This window comes from Cydia splendana, chromosome 12, assembly GCF_910591565.1.
Source record: "Cydia splendana chromosome 12, ilCydSple1.2, whole genome shotgun sequence".
In the NCBI taxonomy this organism is placed as follows: domain Eukaryota; kingdom Metazoa; phylum Arthropoda; class Insecta; order Lepidoptera; family Tortricidae; genus Cydia; species Cydia splendana.
The window spans coordinates 1,403,852-1,426,656 of NC_085971.1; the positions used below are offsets into that span (position 1 = coordinate 1,403,852).

At 38.3% G+C, this 22,805-nt stretch overlaps 2 protein-coding genes across 5 annotated transcripts; one reads left to right on the plus strand and one right to left on the minus strand.

Annotated features, from left to right (window-relative positions):
* Positions 1-833: 833 nt before the first annotated feature.
* LOC134795755 (uncharacterized) lies at positions 834-4,943 on the minus strand. The gene is made up of 3 exons (XM_063767692.1): positions 4,259-4,943; positions 2,515-2,696; positions 834-1,776 (listed from the first exon to the last, which is right to left on the minus strand). The coding sequence occupies exons 1-3, from the start codon at positions 4,344-4,346 to the stop codon at positions 946-948; spliced, it is 1,101 nt and encodes a 366-aa protein (XP_063623762.1). The 5' UTR covers positions 4,347-4,943; the 3' UTR covers positions 834-945.
* Positions 4,944-16,022: 11,079 nt separating this feature from the next.
* On the plus strand, positions 16,023-22,438 carry LOC134795295 (zinc finger protein 37-like). 4 transcript variants are annotated; one of them, XM_063767099.1, is made up of 4 exons: positions 16,045-16,497; positions 16,658-18,403; positions 19,882-20,010; positions 20,470-22,438. In XM_063767099.1, the coding sequence occupies exons 2-4, from the start codon at positions 16,666-16,668 to the stop codon at positions 20,559-20,561; spliced, it is 1,959 nt and encodes a 652-aa protein (XP_063623169.1). In that variant the 5' UTR covers positions 16,045-16,497; positions 16,658-16,665; the 3' UTR covers positions 20,562-22,438. The 4 variants fall into 4 exon arrangements, with proteins under 4 accessions (XP_063623171.1, XP_063623168.1, XP_063623169.1 ...); XM_063767100.1 differs by having other exon boundaries at positions 16,045-16,480; XM_063767101.1 differs by lacking the exon at positions 20,470-22,438 and adding an exon at positions 19,257-19,291 and having other exon boundaries at positions 16,023-18,403; positions 19,882-19,994.
* The last annotated feature ends 367 nt before the right edge of the window (positions 22,439-22,805 follow it).

Below are 22,805 nucleotides of genomic sequence, written 5' to 3' on the forward strand. Positions count from 1 at the left end.
TAGTTTGAATAAAACAATTGTAAATAAAAGCTTTTTATTATACTGGGTCAAGCAAATCTTGTCAGTACCAAACGGCGGCAAATTTAAAAAATCGCGGGTTAGCAACACTGTGTTCGAATAATTCGAAAATCGCGTGTCATCTGTGTTTTATCTGTGGAATGTGGATCGTGAATGACAGCCATCATCTTGTTTGTTTACATTCTGAATCGTTTCTATTTCAAGAGATAATTTGTTAATAATTTTTATTATCATCGTTTTTACACCGCTTTTAAATTGTCCGTCCATATTAATAACAATTTCGAACATTTTCAATAAACCGCGAGTGACAATTTGAATTGACGTACGTAGGGCGCGCTGAGCGGAATAAAAAAGTTTTGGTTCGATGTACATTGTACATTGCTGCTTTTCTTAGGGCAATACTACTCTTTGAGTGTTGCCCTACTTTAGTTTGCTTTACATTGCTACTGACAAGATTTGCTTGACGCACTATAGTTTCTAACAAATGATATACTTACTCTATTTCCGGTTTTATAAAAGCGCAATTTGTGATTAGATAATATATTTATTTCCGAGCACCATAGTCTCCTTTCATACAATAACGGATTTAAAATTATAATTTTCTAAATGGAGCCAACAAAACAGGCAGTTATTTACTGCGCGTTTTGTTAATTATGTATCAGCAACTTATGTATCTGCACACATGCACGGTTGCTGGAAAATAAATTCGTATCTACACTATCTATGAGTTACAGTTTTCTTAATGTTCAAACTTAGGTAGGTACCTAATTTGACAAAATGTATTCTACTTCCCTTTTGTATTTGTACCGAAACTCTGCCAATATTTTTTTTTTTCAATGTACGCGATCTGAGTTTTAAATCCCACAATATGACTCCATATGCGATAGCTCGAAGATATCAATAAACACTTAAACAGATAAAATATATTTAACCGTACGATATCACATAACCCATATTCCGCATCAGAGTATCTTTGATCGCGGGCTGCAGCTCTTTCTTCATATAAGTCGTCAACAAAGTCCGGATCCCTTTAGTGAAAATGTCCTCCATTTCTCTAGAAATGTCTTCAACCTCGTCCAAGTCATCATCAGGTCTGAAGAGCTTGCTTCGTTCATAGTTCACTCTACTTCGAGGCTCATACACTGTGTTCCAACTATTATCCGAAGTCCGACTATCATATGCCTCAGGCTGATTTAAATGAGGATCAAACGTGAACTCATCAGATCTCTTTCTCCTCCTCAATGGTAAATTATCCTTGTTTCTAATAGAGTTCCTGTTGATATATTTCTCGCAACCGTACGCGTAGACGCTTATGAAACCGGGCTCGACGAATTCCGAGTCAGTTTTGACGTTAAATTTGCCAGGTTGTTGGTGTAACGGTCGTGTATGGAAGCCTATTCCCGCTTTGCGGAGTCTTAGGATCATATTACATCCGTTACCTTGTCTGTATCTGTATTCATCTGGATATGGCGCGTCATATCTTCTATCAGCGTAGTGCCTTCTTAATCTTCTACTTGGGGGTATATTCCGATCTAGCTCGTTCGCATCGAATAGATCAACGCTCCCGCTTATGGTTATATCGTGGAATAACAGCATGGTGTCCAGAGAGACGTTTCGAGGGTCGAAGTAGCATTTTTCCACGCGAACCCAGTTGGCGTTCTGGGGGAGTCGCACTCGCATCCTTGTGACATACATGTCCACTGGAGCGCTCCGCATTTGCTGGTACAGGCTGTAGCCGTTAAGATCGATGCTTTGACTCTGTAATGAAGGAAGTGGTTGAAACAATGGTCGCTTTGTCGGTTAATTAGCATATCCTCAAGTTCAGTCTGGCCTAGATTTAAAGTGAAATATGGTCGGGAATTTGTAAAACTTTATAATATAGGTACTGTAGTGCCTTATTTGATTAGCATGTAAGGCTCATTCAATATTTGTGAAAGTGATCGCAATTGAAAAAACGATTTATTTAATTTTAGGGTAGGTATATATAGTTTTCTGATTTGAATTCATTGGAAAAAGTGTGTGGTTCTATTCTAGTCATATTTGATGAATTTTGGAAATGCCTTAATATCCTCTTGCGTGTAGGAACCGACTAAAGTTAAAGATCGGGATTTGTAGTGCTTCTTGATAGAAACAAAATTAGTCTATAGCAGTTGCTGATACATAATGAACAATCGGTACAAGTACAGTCAGCAGCAGAAGTTGCTAAGCGGGCGAGGTGTTCAAAATTACCTTGACGCGCTCTTATAGTCACCTAACAATAAAGTCGCGTCAAGATCATTTTGAACACCTCTCCCGCCTACTATTGCTGCTGACTGTAGGTACTTATCGCTACCCACGCTGTCACCAGCTTTATTAGCCAGTCGATCAACTTCTTGTACTTTAGAAGGAAGGATAAAAAACATGTTTCATGGCGTCCCCGCCAATTTTTTACCATATGCGTTTGGTCTAATGCTGACACCAGCTAGTCCAGTTCTAATAATTCTCAAAAATCCTTACCGCGGGAGTATCCAAGGTCTTCGGCTGGTTCCTCTTCCGTCTCTTCAGCTGGTCCAGCGCAGACTCCAGTCTCTGCGAACATCGCTCCCCCGCTATTGGCACTGTGGTGAGAGGGGGTAAACCCCCTGGTCCTAATGGCCGGTCGAACCTCTTCACTTCGAAGAGTGGGAGGAAACGGGATTCTGGAAAACAAGTAGACAGACACTATTAAATATTTATTGAATTTTACTTATAGGGCAAGTTGCAATTGACAGACTGATCATAGTCACTTCCCATACAATAAAATTTAGCGAACGTTTAACAGTGACAGATTGTATGTATAGTGCAACCAACCCTTATTGCATTAAGGGGGAGTCCATTAATTACGCGGGGGTTTTTGAGGACTTTTTCCCAAAGTTTTACACTTTAATATGCCCAGAAAAATTTCGTGATATTTGCTGGAACGATCGGTTTAAACACACATTTAATATTATAATTATCGGTCACCAATATGACCAAGTGCATGTTTTCTTTAAGTTTTCTTTAAATTACCTAACCTATTAGTTTGATTAACTTTAAAATTGTCGCAAATTTTATGCAACTTAATTTTTAATGTTTAGTAATTTATATACTATATTTATATCTATTTTAATACTCTGCATCTATGAAAAGCAAAGAATCACGATTTTTAAAACAGTATATTTTTAAATATACTTAGTCGAAAAACTGCATTACGTATAAACTGGTCCTTCGAGCCGGAATCGCAATTTTCCTCCAATCGTATATAATAGCAAAAGATCTAGATAAAACTGAAAGTTGTACGGTAATTATGCTCTTTCTCCCATTGTCTTGGGCTCGCAACCGTGAAATAGACGCTAGAACTTACTATGATTCAATGTCCGAACGTTATGTGTACTTAGTTAACATTTTGTTACTTCAAGATTATGGAAAAGTGTTATGTGGAAAGCGTGGGAAACGGCTTGGCTTGTATTGGTTACCCAAGCCGTAAAATTAAATTGGTTTAATTTCGCATGGCTTTCTTTTTTAGTTTGTTATTGTAGTTCTCTTGTGGTGCAAAGTCGAAAAGATCGACTATTATGTACCTACCTTACTTAAATTACTTGGCTACAGTCTATGCTTTATTATTATTTAGTTGGTACAACAAAATATTGTATCGTCGGGATAATCACTAAACTCAGCACATGTTGAACTCGGTTTCTTTTCAGAGAAAATAATTATTAAGGTAGTATCAAACGTTAGTTATAAATTTTTTCGGTGGGTACCTACGTGTTCACAACTTTGTACCTATTAGTTTCAAACTCTAAGAAACTAAATTGTTAAAAAGTACCTAAATTACCTCGGCGAACTCAAAGTGCCACTGTCACAAAAGTAAAACAAAATTAACAAACTTAAATAGGGAGAAAATTTTATTTAAAAATGATTAGCCAATCATTCTAACTGAAATTAAACTTTCATGAGACATATTTTAAAATATTTAGATCACAACGGTTACACTCATTTGTTGTTGCTGAGGAAGGACCCCCGACGGGCCCGAAACATGTCGCCATCAATAGCGACTAAAAATACAAGTGAGTGTAACCGTTGTGACCTAAATATCGTTCTATTTTTCATGTCTTTTAATAACATGTTCTGCTTAAAAAATACGCATAGGTACCAATTACAAACCCGGGAATATTATAATTGCCAAAAGTATCTCGTAAGATATATCGTACATATTGTTTATTATAACTTTATACCAACCAACCTTTTCCAGCCTCAGACTCCGGCAACTCGTTGTCACTGGCCGAAGCTGTTTTCGCGAACAAAACAAACATCCACCAAAACTTCACCATGGCCACAGACAACACATTCAAAAATCAATTTAAAAATAACTGGCAGGAAATAACGTCCAGGAAAACCTGGCTGAACGCACCAACGCCTATGCCGTAAAAAAAGTAAACGTCAAAAATGCGCGCGAAAGGAACCACTCGCCGCCGCACAGAAAAGCGAAATAAATTACAGAAGGCAGGGGACAATAAGAAGTGCAGCCTATGGAAAATGGTCCCCCGCTAGTCGAAGATGAAACGGTGTACTAATAAAGTGCGGCAACGGTTATTAGAGCGAAAATGGAGATGCTTGGAATCCCTATTGTTGGCATTTGAGGTGCAACTGTACTGTACGGAGTACGGAAAATTTAAGATCGAGCGGATAACATCAGATGCAACACAGGTTGAATTGAAACTTAGCTAGGAATCGTCTCAATCATGTCATAACTTATCCTTAAAGTTTTGTAACAAGTATATTTTTTAATTATATATTTATCCTACGCTGCGATATGGCATGACAACGAATGTAAGATTTATATGGCTTATTTCAATTCCTTATCAGACTGAGAGCCCAAATTCTTCAGATAACGACACTAATCCCCGGGCACTCACCTCTCGTTTCGGTCTAGCGTCGCAAGCTAATGGGTTCATACTCTTAACTCAGGGTATTATTAGATTAGTAGATTACTAATTAACGTTAATTATCTATAGAAAGACATTTTATGTACTTACTTACACAGTTTGTGAAGAGGGACAAAGCGTGGCTTATAAATTCTAATGCTTAAAAGAATTCTAGAAGAGTCCAACTTAAATAGTCAAACTCCGAGACGCAAAGTGACTATGACTCGACCCGAAGCATGCTGTTGATTTGATCAGGCAAAACTAGGAGTGCCGGTATGTCGAAGTTTCAAAGCATCATAGTAATTTAATGGTTATCTATACACGAAGTGCATGTCAGGTTGGGATTGGTGGGGAAACTAAAAGCGATGATCAGGATCACGCACGTAGCAAAGGTGTAAACTTTCGTGCGACCAAATTTTCGGTCACCAGAGTACTATTTCACATCTGGCTATTAATAACTATCCCATTGCCGCTTAGACGACCGCGGATGCCACAGGAATATGACACAGAAAGATCTTGATTGTTCAACTTTAATAAAAGTGAGACTTCGACTTATTTACCCATTAAATTAGTCACAACTTGCGGTCGCTAACCCCCGATTTCAAGCCTCAACCCAGTTTCTTTTCATAATGACGTCGCACTCCAGTTGCCCGAGATGTCGCAGATAAAGCGATCACAAGATTGTCTGTTATTATGGCTGGCTGATAAAATAAATGAGTGTTTAGTGCAGTCGCTGCGAAGAAAAGCCCCCTTTACCATGGAAGTTACCAAGGGTTCGTACTCGAACTGCGATGTGCGAAGGATTAGAATTGCAAGCACGTTATGCTCGCCCTTAAGAGTTGGTCAAAGGCCCATAGTCTTTTAAAGATTGCATATACTCAAGAAATTAGGCCGGGTAGCCTAGAAGTCCAGGGGTACAGCCGCGTAAGCTGAAGACGGCGCCGGCGGTCCAAATCGGGCCTCCGCCATGGAGGCTTGGCATGACATCTATTTTTGCTTAGTTATACTTGTTAGAATTACATAGTCTTCTTTTCATCAGAGTGCATAAAAATGCCACGCCTCGCCTCATGTTTTAAAAAGTTTTGTAGGAACTTAGTTTAAACTCTCTTAGGCCCACTTGCACCATCCCACTAACCCGTTGTATGGGTAACCATGACAACTCCAGGTTTAATCGGTTAACCCCGGGTTGGTGCAAGTGGGCCTTAGAAATTCAATAACCTACTTCCCCAATAATAGAATGTTACGAATGCCACAGTGCTTCAGTACTTTGTAATATTTTTGAATTCGGAATATACGCCCCCCTCTTCCAAGTTGTTCAACTCAACTCCGAGCTCCGTTCCGCCTTTTGTCCGTCGTGCAAGTAATTTGTACTAAAACATTTCGTATAATTACGTCCGTGCCATTGTTTATATAAAAATATTGTCTTTTGAAACTGCGGACGCGGATTGAGTACATTTTCCATTAATTTAATAACGCAATGTACAGTCGTCAGCATCACTATTGATGGTAGTAGCGAAAATAACGCGCCAAAAGTAACTGCCACCCTGGAATAAGTACTACTCTTCCAAATGGTTAAAATATTATATTTCTACAGTTCGCGTTCAGAAGTACCTAACTATATCTGTCACGGTCTAGTTCTTCTACATACAAAGGGCCTACCGCGAACCACGTTTGACGTGTTGTCTCCCTGTCACACTTACGTACCAATTTAAAAGTGCGACAGAGAGGCAACACGTCGAACGTGGTTTGTGGTAGGCCCTCAGACTTAAGTGCTCATCTCTTTTTGTTAAGTTATTAGAGGATGGTATAGATACTTTTGACGAGTAGTTCGATCCGTTTTACTTTTGATGCTGACTGTACCTACCTACCTATGTAGAAATTGTAAACAATTGACGATCCCGCGATCTTACAAAATATGTCCACCGTGTATGAAATTGGATTGTCAAAAATGTATTGCGAATGAATGAGCTTATGAAATTAAATTATTCGTATGTGCAGTGTTTTTTATGGGAACGCGATCGCACAATTCAGTTGCTTATAGTTTCTGCATGTGTGTTACCGAAACTAAAAAAAAAATACTTAAAAGATGGAAGGATGCAACTGAATGTTGTGGCTGCCAGCATAATTGTAGTCCCTATCCCTCTTATACATGTATTATAAATGCGAGTAGCACAGAATAATTAATAGTACTACTACCGTACAGAAAGGAAACTTCCTACAAAAACGAAGTTTGACAGCGGTTCAGGGTCGAATCATGCTGTCCCTTTCTAATATATGGCACTATCCCTTTCGGCTATTTAGGGTTGTCAAAGATAATCACTTGGATTATCTTATCTGTCGTCGTGCACGCAAAAGGAAGTCAAGTGGTGCCAACCCTAATAATTGCTCGAAGCAATGCTGAGCCGAGCGGAGCCGAGTTTGGCCGAAGTCAGGAGTTTCGCACCCCTGCGAGTAGTCTGTCTGTCTGTCTGTCTTTACCTCTTCACGCTTAAACCGCTGGATCGATTTAGATAAAATTTGGTATGGGGCATATGGAGATATGTAGTTTGGAGCCCGGATAAGGACATATATAGTGTTTATCAATCATCATCATCATTCCACGCAGACGAAGTCGCGGGCAGAACAGAAGCTAATAGAGTCAGACCAAGAAATGTCTGCAGCGATTTTGATAGCCCACGCGGTGCATGAGTTATTTATACGTCATAATTTCATAGAAGTTTGACGTTTAAAATAACACTTGCACTGAGTGGGCTATCAAAATCGCTGCAGACTTTTCTTAGTCTAACTCTAAGTACTTTATAAGCAGAAGAGCGCCTGTTTAATGATCGCAAATTATAGTCAGTCATTGGTCAAACCGTCATTACGATTTATTGTATTACCTATTCAAGTGAGCCGTTTTCCTTACAGTTAGCCAAATAAAGTCAGTTTTATTAGTGTGTCGTGTGTCGTATACAATTATTACATATAGCTGGTCAAGCAGATCTTGTCAGTAAAAAAAGGCGCGAAATTCAAATTTTCTATGGGACGCTATCCCTTCGCGCCTACATTTTTCAAATGAGCCGCCTTTTTCTACTGACAAGATCTGCTTGACCAGCTATAGGTACCTAACATTTATCATTGACTGAATTTGAATCAGTCGCTAATGTGCGGCTGTGCTGTGGTAGAATTGAACAACTTGTGGCCCTAAATACTAAATGGGAAACGTAAACTTACTGATGTGCCGATGCCGTCGGAACACTGAAAGTTTCGTAAACTAATTCTCATACTTTTGTAACGGGATCGAAATATTCCAATTGCAAAATGAAAGTTTCCCTTACGCTTCTTGTGAAATATTCGAAAACTTTTTCAACTTTCTGGAAATATTTCGCAACTTGCACAACACATTGAGGGCGTTCCTAGTTGTGCAGTGTGCTCAACACCCCACCCCACAGTTCAAGTTCATGAACGTCCCCATACCTACACAGGCAGATCGACCGTTGTAGTCTCGTTGTAGTGGATCCCTGGGGGAGAACTCTTGCCAATGGTTATGGACATCTTTCACATAAATCATGATTGGGTAATATAGACTCTCGGCTATCTTTGCACAAACTTGGTAGTAAGGATGCATATAAATAATAATTAAGTAAGTAAACTCGGATCCTCAACTTCTTTGGACACGTGTCTCGGCGAGATGGAACATCCATAGAACGCCTAGTTGTGCAAGGAAGAGTGGGAGGTGACAGGGCTAGAGGAAGATCGCCAATGAGATGGACCGACCAAATCAAAGCCAGTGTGTCGGCCTCAGTAAGCGAATGGTCACGGAAAGTAGCTCTACGGGAGGAATGGCGACGTGTCGTTAAACAAGTCGCTCAAAAGTCTACATAATGGCCACGACCACTCTGTCAAGAGTGTAACGAAGAAGAAGAAGAAGAATAATTAAGTATCCCTATAAGCTCCAAGCTTGACTCTACCTAAATGTTGATGTTTTCAGGAGCATTGTTTATTACTTCACTCATATTCGGGAGATGTTGCTTAAATGTCGTTGTAAGTTGTGCAAGCCGTGGTGCAAGCTGTGGCCATTGTAACTTAACAATGGGGGAACAATGGGGAAAGCGGCGGGCCAGGGAAGCGGCGTTGGTAAGGCTGTGGATGTGGTCGTGGCGTTTTCCTGACCTAAGTCCCTAAGGATAGTGACTGCCGTGAAAATAGATCTCCATCGTCTATTTGAGCTTCTACCTGTTAATTAGATCTCTCTCTAATTAAAATAGGTAGTACGCCCAAATCACACGCCCAAATCAATGCGTGTCATTAGGAATTATAATGCTTCGCTCGCTCGATTCGAAGAGTCGTTCGGACAAATATTAGGTAGATGGCTATAAGTAGGTAAAAAAAAAGTAATTTCGTTTGTAAGGATAATTTCCATACAAACGAAAAACAAATAGTAAAATGCTTAAATCAGATGATACAATTAATTTTAATTTAACCAACACATCAGCTTTCCGTCTTCTGTCCACCGCCGGTCGAATGGCCCAACAACAATTGTCGGACTATTATTCCAATTCATACCATTGTCGTATTACTGTCCATTCGGAAAAAAACGCATCCGCGTATGTAAACACGACAATCGAGTTATTACAGCCACTATTATTGACTATTACAAATATTACAATACCTACCTCTGTGAGAAGAATCCATAGAACTCGAATTTTACCAACTTGTAAACGAATTGCCTCCTTTGACACACCTAGCACCTTATTCTGTCTACAAGTCTTCACGAAAATACAACTATTATATCCAAGAAGGGAGTATAGATAGGTACAAAGGGTTTAAAATAAGGGACGGCAATGCGCGTGTGCCACCCCTGGTCTAAAATCCCCTGCTTGCCCGATATATGTATGTTTCATTTCTCCAGTACCTGAAGGTTGTCTGGAAGAGATCGCTCGCTTTAGCGATAAGGCCGCCTTTTGTTTACCTCTGACTTTAATTATAGTATATATTAATGTGTTTCCTTGTAAATTTATTTTGAGGTTGTGCAATACAGAGGATTTTTATTTGTATTGTATTAATATATTTTACGTACGCCCTGATAGGTATCATGTTACTAAGACATAATAAATTAAGTATATAGACGTACATATGTACATACATAGCATAGAAATCAGCCAATGCGTGCAGCAATGTGTGCTCCTGAGTTGGCACCGGTCTTAACGCGTCTTTTCCGGCTCTCTTACACTTCTGGCGTAGTCCCAACCTCGTGGAAGTCAGCTTTGGTGCACCCGATCCCTAAAAAAGGCGACCGCTCAAACCCGTCCAACTACAGGCCAATAGCTATAACCTCCCTTTTCTCGAAGATAATGGAGTCCATTATCAACTGCCAGCTCCTTCGGTACCTAGAGGATCACCAGTTGCTTAGTGACCGACAATACGGTTTCCGTAGAGGCCGCTCGGCTGGTGATCTTCTAGTCTACTTGACACATCGTTGGGCACAGGCGATCGAGACAAAGGGTGAAGCATTGGCTGTTAGCTTGGATATTGCGAAGGCCTTCGATCGCGTTTGGCACAAAGTACTTCTTTCGAAGCTACCATCCTATGGGCTTCCCGAGAAATTATGTGTATGGGTCAGTAGCTTTCTAGCAGACAGAAGCATAAAGGTCGTAGTTGACGGTGAATGCTCAGACCCCATGTCTGTGAATGCTGGTGTCCCCCAAGGCTGTGTGCTATCACCCACGCTATTCCTTCTGCATATCAATGACATGCTGCAAATCAGCGGCATTCATTGTTATGCTGATGATAGTACAGGTGATGCCTTTTACACCGGCCGCACCAATACTTCTCGGGAAAACGTCATCGAGAGCCGGAACAAACTTGTGTCTGAAATTGAGACTTCCCTAAAGGAAGTCTCTGAATGGGGTCGACTTAACTTAGTCCGTTTTAACCCTAGCAAGACACAGGTTTGCGCGTTTACCGCAAAAAAGTTAGAGTTTGTCGCGTCACCTCGTTTTGAGAGCACTCCCCTGAGTGCCGCAGCCAGTATCGGAATCCTTGGTGTCGACATTTCGAGTGAAGTCCAGTTCCGCGGTCATTTAGAGGGTAAGGCTAAATTAGCCTCCAAGAAGCTCGGTGTGCTCAACAGATCGAGACGGTATTTCACACCGGCCCAGCGCCTACAGCTTTATAAGGCGCAGGTTCGCCCACACATGGAATACTGCTCTCATCTGTGGGCAGGGGCACCCCAATACCAGCTTCTCCCTCTGGACCGCATCCAACGACGAGCGGCTCGAATTGTCGACTGCCAGCGTCTTTCGGAACGGCTTGACTCCTTGGCGCTGCGTAGAGATGTGGCCTCGCTCTGCATTTTCTATCGCATGTATAACGGGGAGTGCTCCGAGGAATTGTTCGGATTAATCCCTGCCGCTTCTTTTCGCCATCGCCCTACGCGACAACATTACCATCTTCATCACTTGGATGGTTGGCAGTCCTCAACTGTGCGTTTCTCCAGAAACTTCCTGCCTCGCACAGCCAAACTGTGGAATGAACTGTCGCCAGCGGTATTTCCGGACCGATACGACCTTCAAACCTTCAAGAAGAGAGAAGAGAGAGAATGCATAACAAGTGATCAACAGCTGTCATTACCACTAAAACTAGTGACACCAAATGAAGTATATAACACCATCAGACATTTGGGCAATAAAAAGGCACCTGGCTTTGACCTCATCACTGCAGAAATACTGAAACGCATACCAAGAAAACCAGTTGTATTTTTATGCATGCTCTTCAATGCTATCCTTAGACTGCACTATTACCCTAAACTGTGGAAAGTATCTCAAATTTGTATGCTGCCAAAGCCTGGGAAACCACCTACAGAGCCTACTTCATACAGACCAATAAGTCTCCTCCCAACGATATCCAAGGTATTTGAAAAAATCTTCCTAAGAAGATTAAAACCCATACTAGAAGTGGAAAATATCATCCCTAATCACCAATTTGGCTTCAGGGAACAACACTCTACAGTCGAACAGGTTCACAGAGTTGTAACAAAGATAAGAAACACACTGGAATGCAAGGAATATTGTGCTGCCGTCTTCCTTGATATCCAGCAAGCCTTCGATAAAGTATGGCATGAAGGACTGTTATACAAGTTAAAAACAAGGCTGCCCAACTCATACTACATGTTCCTTAAGTCATACCTACTAGAAAGAAAATTCCAAGTCAAATTTGGCGAAGAGACATCAAACCTATATGACATTAAAGCATCAGTCCCACAAGGATCTGTCCTCGGCCCAGTATTATATTCAATCTACACTGCTGACCTGCCGGTCTCCGATGAAGTGATCACAGCAACATATGCAGATGACACAGCTTGTCTTGCAAGTGACAAAAAACCTGAAATCGCATCACAAAAACTACAAACACATTTGAAAAATATTGAACACTGGCTCGAGATCTGGAGGCTCAAACCCAGTGTAACAAAATCTGTCCAAATATACTTCACACTACGCAAGGGAGACTGCCCACCAGTGACTATGCGAGGCGAACCCCTTCCTAGCCAAAGCTGCGTCAAATATCTAGGACTCCACCTCGACAGAAGACTTACCTGGGCCAACCACATCAAGACGAAAAGAAAAGAAGCAGATATCAAATGCAGGAACTTATACTGGCTAATTGGAAGACAATCAACTCTAACACTTAACAACAAACTACTCATATACAAATGTATAATAAAACCGATATGGACTTATGGAATACAGCTATGGGGATCAGCCAGCAACTCAAACTTAGAAATACTTCAAAGATTCCAGAACAAAACCCTAAGAATGATCACGTGTGCACCATTATTGGTCAGAAATAGTGAAATACATGAATACACAGAAATACCAACTATAAAACAAGAGGTAAACGAATACTGCAAAAAGTACAAAGAAAGACTTCAAAACCACTGCAACGAATTAGCCAGAAACCTGTTAAACGAACAAGACTACACACCGAGGCTAAAAAGATGGCACATCCTAGGGCTAGACCAGAGACAATAAGCCCCCACGTAAACTGGTGATGGTGCTCAGTGGAACACCACCCTAAATAACAACTTAAAAAAAAAAAAAGAAACAAACCATCTGATTATGGCTAGAACAGCCGATTGCAGATTTACGTTAAAAAAAAAAAAAAAAAAAAAAAAAGAGCGTACTCCCATCTTAAAGGCCGGCAACGCGCTTGCAACCCTTCTGGTGTTGCGGGTGTCCATGGGCGGCGGTAATCGCTTACCATCAGGTGATCCGTCTGCTCGTTTGCCTCCTATTTCATAAAAAAAAAAAAAAAAAAGCCATGCATATCTCCAACAATCAGCTAATAGAGTAAACACTGAAATAGGTAAATATGTGACGTCCCACGGTCAAAGGTACCTTATGGCGGGTATGGAGTTATGCATACCCCAGTAATCTACAATAGATAAGCTATCGATAACACAAAAGATCAACCTTCTAGGTTGCGTAGTTACAGAGATATGATTTTTTGAAAATAATGTTGTGAAATGAGCAACTTTACGATAGAGAAGTTTTAAGTTTAGCCGCCTAAAAAACTATGTTCCTGAAGTAAGTTACATAGTTGACTACAAATAATAATACCTTATATATCTGAGATTTAAAAAATATTGCGACTTGTTCTGTAATGCAAATAGAAACTTTTGATATCGACTGATTTATGTGTATACTAACCAATCTCTTGAAAATAAAGTTTTATTTCATTTTCACGATTGATTGCAATGAGCTCTCAAGATTTAAATTTTATCTATTAGAAAACGACACTGACAGACAGTTTAAGCAAAAAACAATACCGATTTAGAGGTGAAAATGTATTTTCTGACTTTTTCATATAAAATCACAAAATTGAATATTTTTACTTTTAATGTGACACACAATCAATTTTTCTGAGCACATATGAAAGAAATTCTGTCATTCAAATGAAATAAATCCTAAAACCCCAACTAAATACTATATTTAACCCCTTATGCCACTTTAAACTTACATAACAATAACAGTATTTGCTCCATACATTTACGAAAAGGTACCTTATGGAAATAAATCTAATAATACATCACTACAAAATATCAATCATATTACAGTTTATCTTTTATGAATAGAAAATATTAATTAACATTAAACTGCCCCAAATTTAATTAGTTCTTCGTCATAATAATCTTAAAAAAGACCAATAATTTGTATGTAATGAAAAGGTACCTTGTGATTAAGTTACATGATGAGGCATGATGATGATGATGGAACAGTTAGGATAAACTAATAATATTTTGGGGTTAACCTGGTATAAATCGTCTATTTCTTATCAATAATATATTTCGGTTGCTATTGAAGATAAGCGGCATTGAGGTTCAATGACCTCAGATATTCCATAAGGTAATGCGTCGGGTATTGGCATTTTTCAGCAAACCAATGGCTGATTTACTGCATGCGACCAAACCAAATGAAGATTATTCTAGTTAAGAAAGACTTGACGAGAGTAACTTTGGTATAATAGCAGGCTACTTGGATTTGTGATGTCGGTCGATGTACGGTTATAATATTTGCGAGGCGCCCCAACCAGAACTGAAATTATCAAATTAGTTTTGCAGAATGCTAATACAGTTCTCTACCAAACTTCTTTTCCCGTATTGACTAGTTTTTATGGGAATTTTCAATCTTTTTTCCATAAGGTACCTTTTCTACTAAACTCTGAGACGACATTACTAGGCTTATAACTAACTTATAACAAAAATAAAAACAGGTAAACAAAGGTTACGCATTAAGGTTTCAGATCACACAATAAAAAAAAATTGAGCATTTTTTCACCTCTTTACAAAACATTTCATATCTCCGAAACTAGAAACCCTCATAAGGTACCTGTTCCCGTGGAACGTCACATATATAGGTACCTAGTAAGTTCCATGTGTGACTTTGAAATGTCGACGCGCTTCTTACATGCGCAATTGTTCAGAAACGCTGATATACCTATCTACAAGTTATTATAAGTACCTATATGTTATGTTTACATACACGTGTGTAAAGCAAGGTCTTGTACTTTTGCAGTATTAGTCGTTGATGTCTTTTTAATGCGTCCACCGTCTACTGGTAAAGACATCAACGCTTCACGTCTGTAAGTATTTTAATTAATTTAATTCGTTATAAATATGCTCTTGCTTTCAATATAATAGGTAAAACATGATTTTGCTTAAAGAGAACAGTATGTTCGTGTAAACCATACGAGTATACTGTGAACAATCAATAAATACCTAACCAGTTACGAATAACTGATAATAATTTTTTTTTTACAGTTTATAACGTTAGACATAAAATAAATGTACTTAATTCTTATCATTATAACGATTTATTTAACCAACTAATACCTATCGCAATCATTTCTTGACCTAATTTTTAGCTTGTAGCTAGCGCTCTAATCAAAAACTACGCAATTAATTTTATCATTAGTTTCGTAACAAAATTACATATATATCATTGATTAAGGTACATACATGTGAAATCATAACAAAAACAGATGTGTAGGTACAATTACGTAACAATTAGGTACTAAAATAGCAATTACTGGAGATAACAATTCAAGACTAATGATTGACCCTGATAGGCTCGCGTATTGTGTGCTAGGTAGGTAGGTCACTTAATCCCTTTCAGTACGTATTCGTACGTATATATCTTTTAGGTACGTAGGTACGTTATACATATGATAATATCTACGCCCTACAGATGCTCCGTTGAATCATTGTAATGATTTGAAGTCAAGGTTCGTGAGCATCTGCCTTCTAAACGAAGCGACGGCCGTTCCAGTCTATAAATAATCGCCCGCGTGATTGGACGTTTCAAATCAATTATTGTTTTATTTGTCGAGTAGGTATTGACTTTTGAAGTCCCGGGCAAGCGAGCTGGCCTATATTCTGTGTATACTATAGTTAGATTTATGCAGTTTGTGAACTTACGAGTTACGACAGCCCCTTGCAGCGACAATTTCTTAAAACAATAATAGATGGCGCTGAGGTTTCGTTAATATGTGTCTTTAAAATTGAAAATAAGAAAACCTTATATTTTTATTTTTTGATAAAGTTATTATTTTACTAAAAAAACGTGTTCCGAAATGTTCATATTATAAAGTTATCACCATATTATTAGGATTTAAAACTAAAGTTGAGTAGAAACCATACTAGATGTCGCTGCCAACTGCTCCAATTTATTTCTTGACAATCAAATGTCATTAGACCATCTCGCTCATCTTCCTTCACGCATCCCGCTCGCACAAACTAAAACAATTAAATTCATAATCACAAAAATTACGTATGTGCATTAAACATAAGTGTTGTTCTGAGAGTAAATATCAACAAGGCTCAAAAATGGTGTAAATTAGCGTATGCGTTATGGATCTTTCGATCTTTTAGCGCTCGAAGTGCTAAACAATAAGTCATCATAACAAGGTAACGAAGATGTTCTTGTAAAACAAAAGGCGTCCTTCACACATTAGTGAGGCTCATTTGTTTGAATTAGTTATCTGAACACGCCCCCGATAAAGAGGTGATTACTGGTATCATGTAAGTACAGCACTCGGTTCCCCGCTCACATTTAACACAGGTGGTGGTCGCTTATAATACCTAACTTTCCGGACAGGGATTAACTAAGCTTACTAATTTAAGCTCGACATGGCTAATACCAAGATTGGACGTAAAAAGAATAAAGATGATAAATCAACAGGTAAGCGAATGAAGAAGACGATGAGACTTGAAGAAGTTGAGGAATTGAAGTTTTTATCCCATGAAGAAAGATTACAGTATCTTATTAAAAATGGTCACTTAATTAAAGACGAAATTTTTAATGATGCGGCGTTAAAGAAAAATAGTTTGAAAAGGGAAGCATTGGTCAGAAAACCTCGAGCTAAAAATGACAAACTCATATCAAAAACTGGAAAACTTAAAAATAGAAATAAGCACATTAAGTACATGGATTCTATTTTAATGAGTGAACTGCTTATTAAGCAAGCTCCTAGAGCTAAGAAAAAAACCAGTGGAGATAACAATAATGATAATGAGTTAAGTGACCAAAATAACAGTGACAACTCAAAAAGTAAACCAAATAAAAGTGATAGAAATATTGAAACTACACAAAATAATAGTAAAATAATTGATATTACTATTGGCACAGATGAGGCTATTGATTTAACGGAGACAGCGCAAATAAATGTCAAAAATGAAGCAAAGATTCCAGCTAAGAAAAAGCAGAGAAATATGGTTGAAATTTGTATTGATACAAATAATCCTGTTATTCCACAAGGCCAAGATGAAAAGAAAGCTAACGGGAAAAGAAAAAATTCTATCCTTGCAGAAAGACTGGAGCAAATGAAGACAGTTAAACTTAGCAATGGAGTTTCACTTTCTATGGAATATTATCAGTGTGACCATTGCCAAACAAAGTTCTGCACAAAATCTTCTCTCCAGAGACATATGTTGATGCATCTGAATTTACAACCATACACATGCCCGGAGTGCCCCAATAGACATTTCCGGCAGCGAGGAAACTGGAGGGCACACATTCGCCGGAGACACCCACAACTCTTCATAAAAATTAAGTATGAGTGCCTAGTTTGCAAAAAACCGTTCATCTCGCTTGAAGAGTTAAAGCGCCATAAAAAGGAGCATGTAAATATGAAAAAGAAGCGATTCACATGTGTGTTTTGTGAGAAAGTCTTTAAAGAGAAGTCACTTTTGGCAGACCATGAGAAACATCACATGTCACCGGGGCGATACAAATGCTCCATGTGCTCTATGAGCTACGATTCCCGTACACTCTATTCAGACCATTTAAAAACGCATGCAAAAGTGGAGGATAAATTTCATTATTCTTGCCAATACTGTGGTAAATCCTACTTAAGGCCCAGTTCCATTGCAAGGCATATCCGAGTTAGCCACGGTGGCATGAGGATGCAGTGTCCAATTTGTAAAAAATTGTTGAAAGGGCATCTAACTGAGCATATGCGGACACATGAGAATGAGAGACCGCATGAATGTGATGTGTGCGGGCAGAAATTCACTCAGTCGACCCAGCTGACGGTCCACAAGCGCTCCCATACTGGTGCTAGACCATATCCCTGCCGAATCTGTAAGCAACCTTTCTCACACTCTAACGCTCTAATGCTCCATATAAGACGGCATACTGGAGAAAAGCCATTTGCATGTGCTATGTGCCCGCAAACATTCTCTCAGCTACCACATATGAAGGCCCATATGCGCAGCATACATAGTAAAACTGAATTCTACAAATGTGCTAAGTGTAGCGCGTTCTTCAAGCTTAAGGCTCTACTAGAAGCGCATGCAGAAGAATGCGGGGCTGTCGAGAGCCTGAAGAAACCGGAAAACAAAGACAGCACGCTGGTGTCAAAAATGAGGTTCCATCTCGCTCTACTTTTCACTATGATCGCCTCTAAAGAAAAGCTGAATGACCTAGGTGCGTATAAAATTATTTAAAAAAATTCGAATGCACAGTTTTTTACAGTGTGAACATCGCTTCCTGTGTGTGCGCAAATAACAGGAATCCATTTTTGAAAAAAAAATCCCTTGCATTAGACATCAACGGGCTCATACAAATTACAAATACATTTCATTGATTTGAGTCACTTGAATAACACTGACAATAACAAATGCACTGTCATTTAGGCGGTTGCCTTAAATAGCGCTGTAATTGTTTTACAATGGGTTGACTATAGTTTGCATATATAAACGTGTGGCGCTATGTGACGTCGACGTATTTGTTGCCATGTCTAGCGAAAAGTATGGAATCTCTAATTTAATACTACACCGATCGGTCGATCAATGTGGTACTATAAACGTCTTATATACTCGAATTTCTCTAGAACGAAGTTTACACCAAATTAAATTACTTACCTAATTACTTCGATCGATCGATTTTTGTGGTTCAGGTTTAATTGGTATCATACTTAGTACATACCTTAGTAGGCATCTACCTATACAGGCTTAAGAAAAGATGGTAATTCCATAAGAAACAAGATTGAGAAATATACATTGAAAACACAAACAATTACATATTACATTGTATTTTTGTTATTGAACAAAATTGAACCCTTCAAATGCCCAGGACACCCAAACTTTGCTTTTAAAAAAGCTTTCTACAATTTTATATTTCACAATCTTGTTCCAATTCTAAATCATAAAAATAAAAAGTTAATTCTTTTGTCTACGGTTTTGTTTGGCTTGCGTGTGTCGTTTTTTTTCGCAAACTAGGTTTAATAAAGTTCTGTCTTTTTTAATTGATAGCAAATCATAAAATGTAATTTTATCAGGATTCAGCGGACGGCGACATGGGTAATAGAGTTGAGTGAGTGACATCATTTCCCATTTAATAAGGTGACGGTTGGTTATGGGAAATTGGTCTATTCTGGATGGGGGACGGTTTATTCGCTTTACGGGTACGGGTGATGGGTTGAAAAGTAAAATGTTCCATTGGTCTAAACTTCTAAAGGATATCCTTGACCGTGTTTCAATCGCCTTGTCTTTTGTAAATATATTTTTCTTCAATAACTTCTTGTAATAAGTTACAAGCGAACGCTTGAATTAAAAGCTTCATAATAATCATAATTTTCATTTTAAGTGAAAATATGAAAGATTTCTTAATCAAAATTAATTTGATAAGCTAACCATTAAACGCCTACGACGATTAAATTGGTGAAGAGCGCCCTGACTGCTAACTGAAGAGTAATTTAATTTCCCCTGTAGTTAGCTTTTTATTGGTGTTTAAATGAAAATACTCCCCTACGGCAAAGTCAACTTTTTTACATGGTTTTAAAGGGTTTTATTTTATTAAGTACTTAAGTATAAAACATGTTAAAATAAGCAAATTGGGATTGGGTTTTTCTCATCGTTCCACAAAAAAACAAATGGCCGATTCTAATATAATATTTCGACCAGGTTTCAACAAGCGACTCATCGACGATATCCTCGTGGACTCGATCGAGGCCATGGGCTTAGCGCCCTGCAAAGACAAGAGTTTGCCTCCGTATTCGCGTCTGAAGATCAACGCGCTCATGCTGCTGCAAGGTATTTATTCATTATTATTAACCTTCCAACTAAGTACATCCAGAGACACTCGGGCCGAGGGGTAGAGGAGCGCGTGGGCTCCTTAAGGAGCTTGGTAAGCGGTTAAGGTAGGCAACAGGGGATTCCCGCGCAGGCAGTTTTATCGCGCAAAGGATTGCCATCGCTATACAGCGCGGGAATGCTGCCTGCGTGATGGAACCTTGCCGAGGGGCCTAGGCTCTGAAGGTAGGTTTTAGGGATTTTTATTTTTTAGTTAGGCTTAGTTTTAGTTATTTTATTTTATAAGGTACTTAAGTATTAAGTTTGTATTCAACTAAGCGGTGAAGATGGAAATGTTTGTACATGCATAATAACTTAGGTATTACAAACATTACCACTTAGTTGGATGGTTGGCAATCCTCAAATGTGTTTCTCCTGAAACTTCTTGAAACTGATTTATTTTTGTTATATTTATTAAAGGTACCGTGCCTAAGCCACAGATGGCGTTGTTCGTCAAGGAGGAGAAAACAACGGAGGAGATATTGGAGTTGCTGACTGATGTTATGAATTAGTAGGTTACGGTGCTTGTTGAGTGTATTAGCGTAAGGACGCTAAGCAAGATGGGCCGCTTGTTCCTATCTCTATCGCACGCACGTAATTATATTGGTGTTCCGCCCATTATGCGGGCGGTCAATGCTACTGTGCAAGCGGGACACCAATATAAGTATGGGAGTGCGATAGAGATAGGAACAGACGGGTCAATGTACGAAATTCTTCTTGCTTAGTGTCTTTACTTTAGAAGTTAGTGTCATTCTCGTTCTGATATGACTGAGAATATTACAAATTTGATAAATTCAATAATTAACAATGCCACGGTATGTTTAGCTACCTTAAGAGAGTACAACATTTTCAAAACTAACTGTTCTGTTTGCTAGTTATACTTAATTTAATTATGAGTGTAAATTAATTTAATAAGTGTAATTAATGAAGAGAATTACGTTGGGTCAAGGCGGCATTTGAAGTTTACTAATTACATTATGTGTTTTTATAGCCGATTACACAAACGATAATTATAAAATCGTAAACAATAGTAGAATTAAATAAAAATCAGCGATGTGAGCGTATTGTGCATCACATATAACTATTTAATTTATATTATATAAGCATACATTTTAAGACTAATCCTAGCTAGCGACAAGACCAAAGCTTAGTGGAAGATATTAGAGATATAGATATTTTAACTTATTGATATATAATTTATATAATAATAATTATGGTTGTACTGCATGCTAGAGTAACATAGCTAATTAAATAGTAAGGTAACGGTTTTATTAATATTCTAAACTTTGTTTTTATATCCCACATACTAAAGTAACAACGTTAAGTAAGAAGAATTTCGTACATTGACCTGCCTTTTCCTATATCTATCGCACGCGCATAATTATATTGGTGTCCCGCTCACGCAGTGTCATTGACCACCGGCATCGAGACAGCAATATAATTGTTACGCGCGTGCGATAGAGATGGACAGGCGGGTCAGTGTACGAAATTCTTTGTGCTTTGAGTTAGAGTTACTTTAAAATAACAGTTCGATTTCCCAATTTGTCCAATCAATCTGTCATTTTAGTATCTTAGATATAAAAAATAGAGCGTATTATAACTTGCCATGTGACTACAAATTAAGTGATTAGTCCAAAGATGATCGTCTTGCATTTTAATTATTTATTGTAGTTTTAATATTTTCATTCCGACGTTTGAATGAATGTGCCATTGTTTGTTATTGGTAACTATTTTAATTAACTATTACAATATTGATAATATTGATATTTTATTTTTATCTAATGAATAATTTTATTATTTTTTTGTAACGATGGTTGAATTTAAATTGTGTAAATTCTAAATAATGTTTTTAAATTGAAATACACGCAATTAGTGGACGCTGATGCGATCTCAAAAATCAACGTATTGTCTATGCTACACTTAAAACCAAATTAACAATTTTTCATCACACTTGCTCGAAGAAGACCTTATTTCATGCAGGTGTACTGAAGGACAAATTAGGCGTAGGTATATTGTTCCCACGGGAGTTATGTATGGTGAAATAAAAGCTATAACTTACTAGGGAGTTACACCATTTTTTTTATTATGTTACGAATTCATACGAATTAACTAGGTATAAATTAATTTTCCTTTTAAAATATGTACTAACGTTTATATTTTCGTATTTTTGTTTATGCTGAAAAATATTTAATTTGATGAATTTAATAGCCGATTAAAAAAAAATACTTACACACAGGGCCGGATTAACCCTAAGTCAAAGTAGGCAACTGCCTAGGGGCCCCGCCTCGGCTAGGGGGCCCCGGCGGCTCAGCTCGCACCAAATAAAATTATGTTTCATAGGGTCAAAATTCACGAGTAACAATTGTTGCTTAATAATAATGAGTATGCTTTTGTTATTGTTTTTCTTTGGATCCATTGTTGAATTTAATGTAACTGGAATAAAATTGAAGCAATACGTTACAGTTTACGTATATGCGTACCTGGGGCCCGTTTCTCAAATGCTTGTAACTTGTAATACAAGTGGAAGTCCCTTTCTAACAAAAGCTGTCAAAAAGTGACATCCGCTTGTATTACAAGTTACAAGCTTTTGAGAAACGGGCCCCTGTTAGAAAGGTTTTCTGAAAAAATGTTAACATATCCTTTTTTTTGAACAACCAATAACTTCTGGGTTATTTCGACTCAGAATCACGAGCACTATTGATGAAAACAAAGAAAAAAAGTGTCTCCACTTTTTTAGACGAATTTGGGGTGTCAGT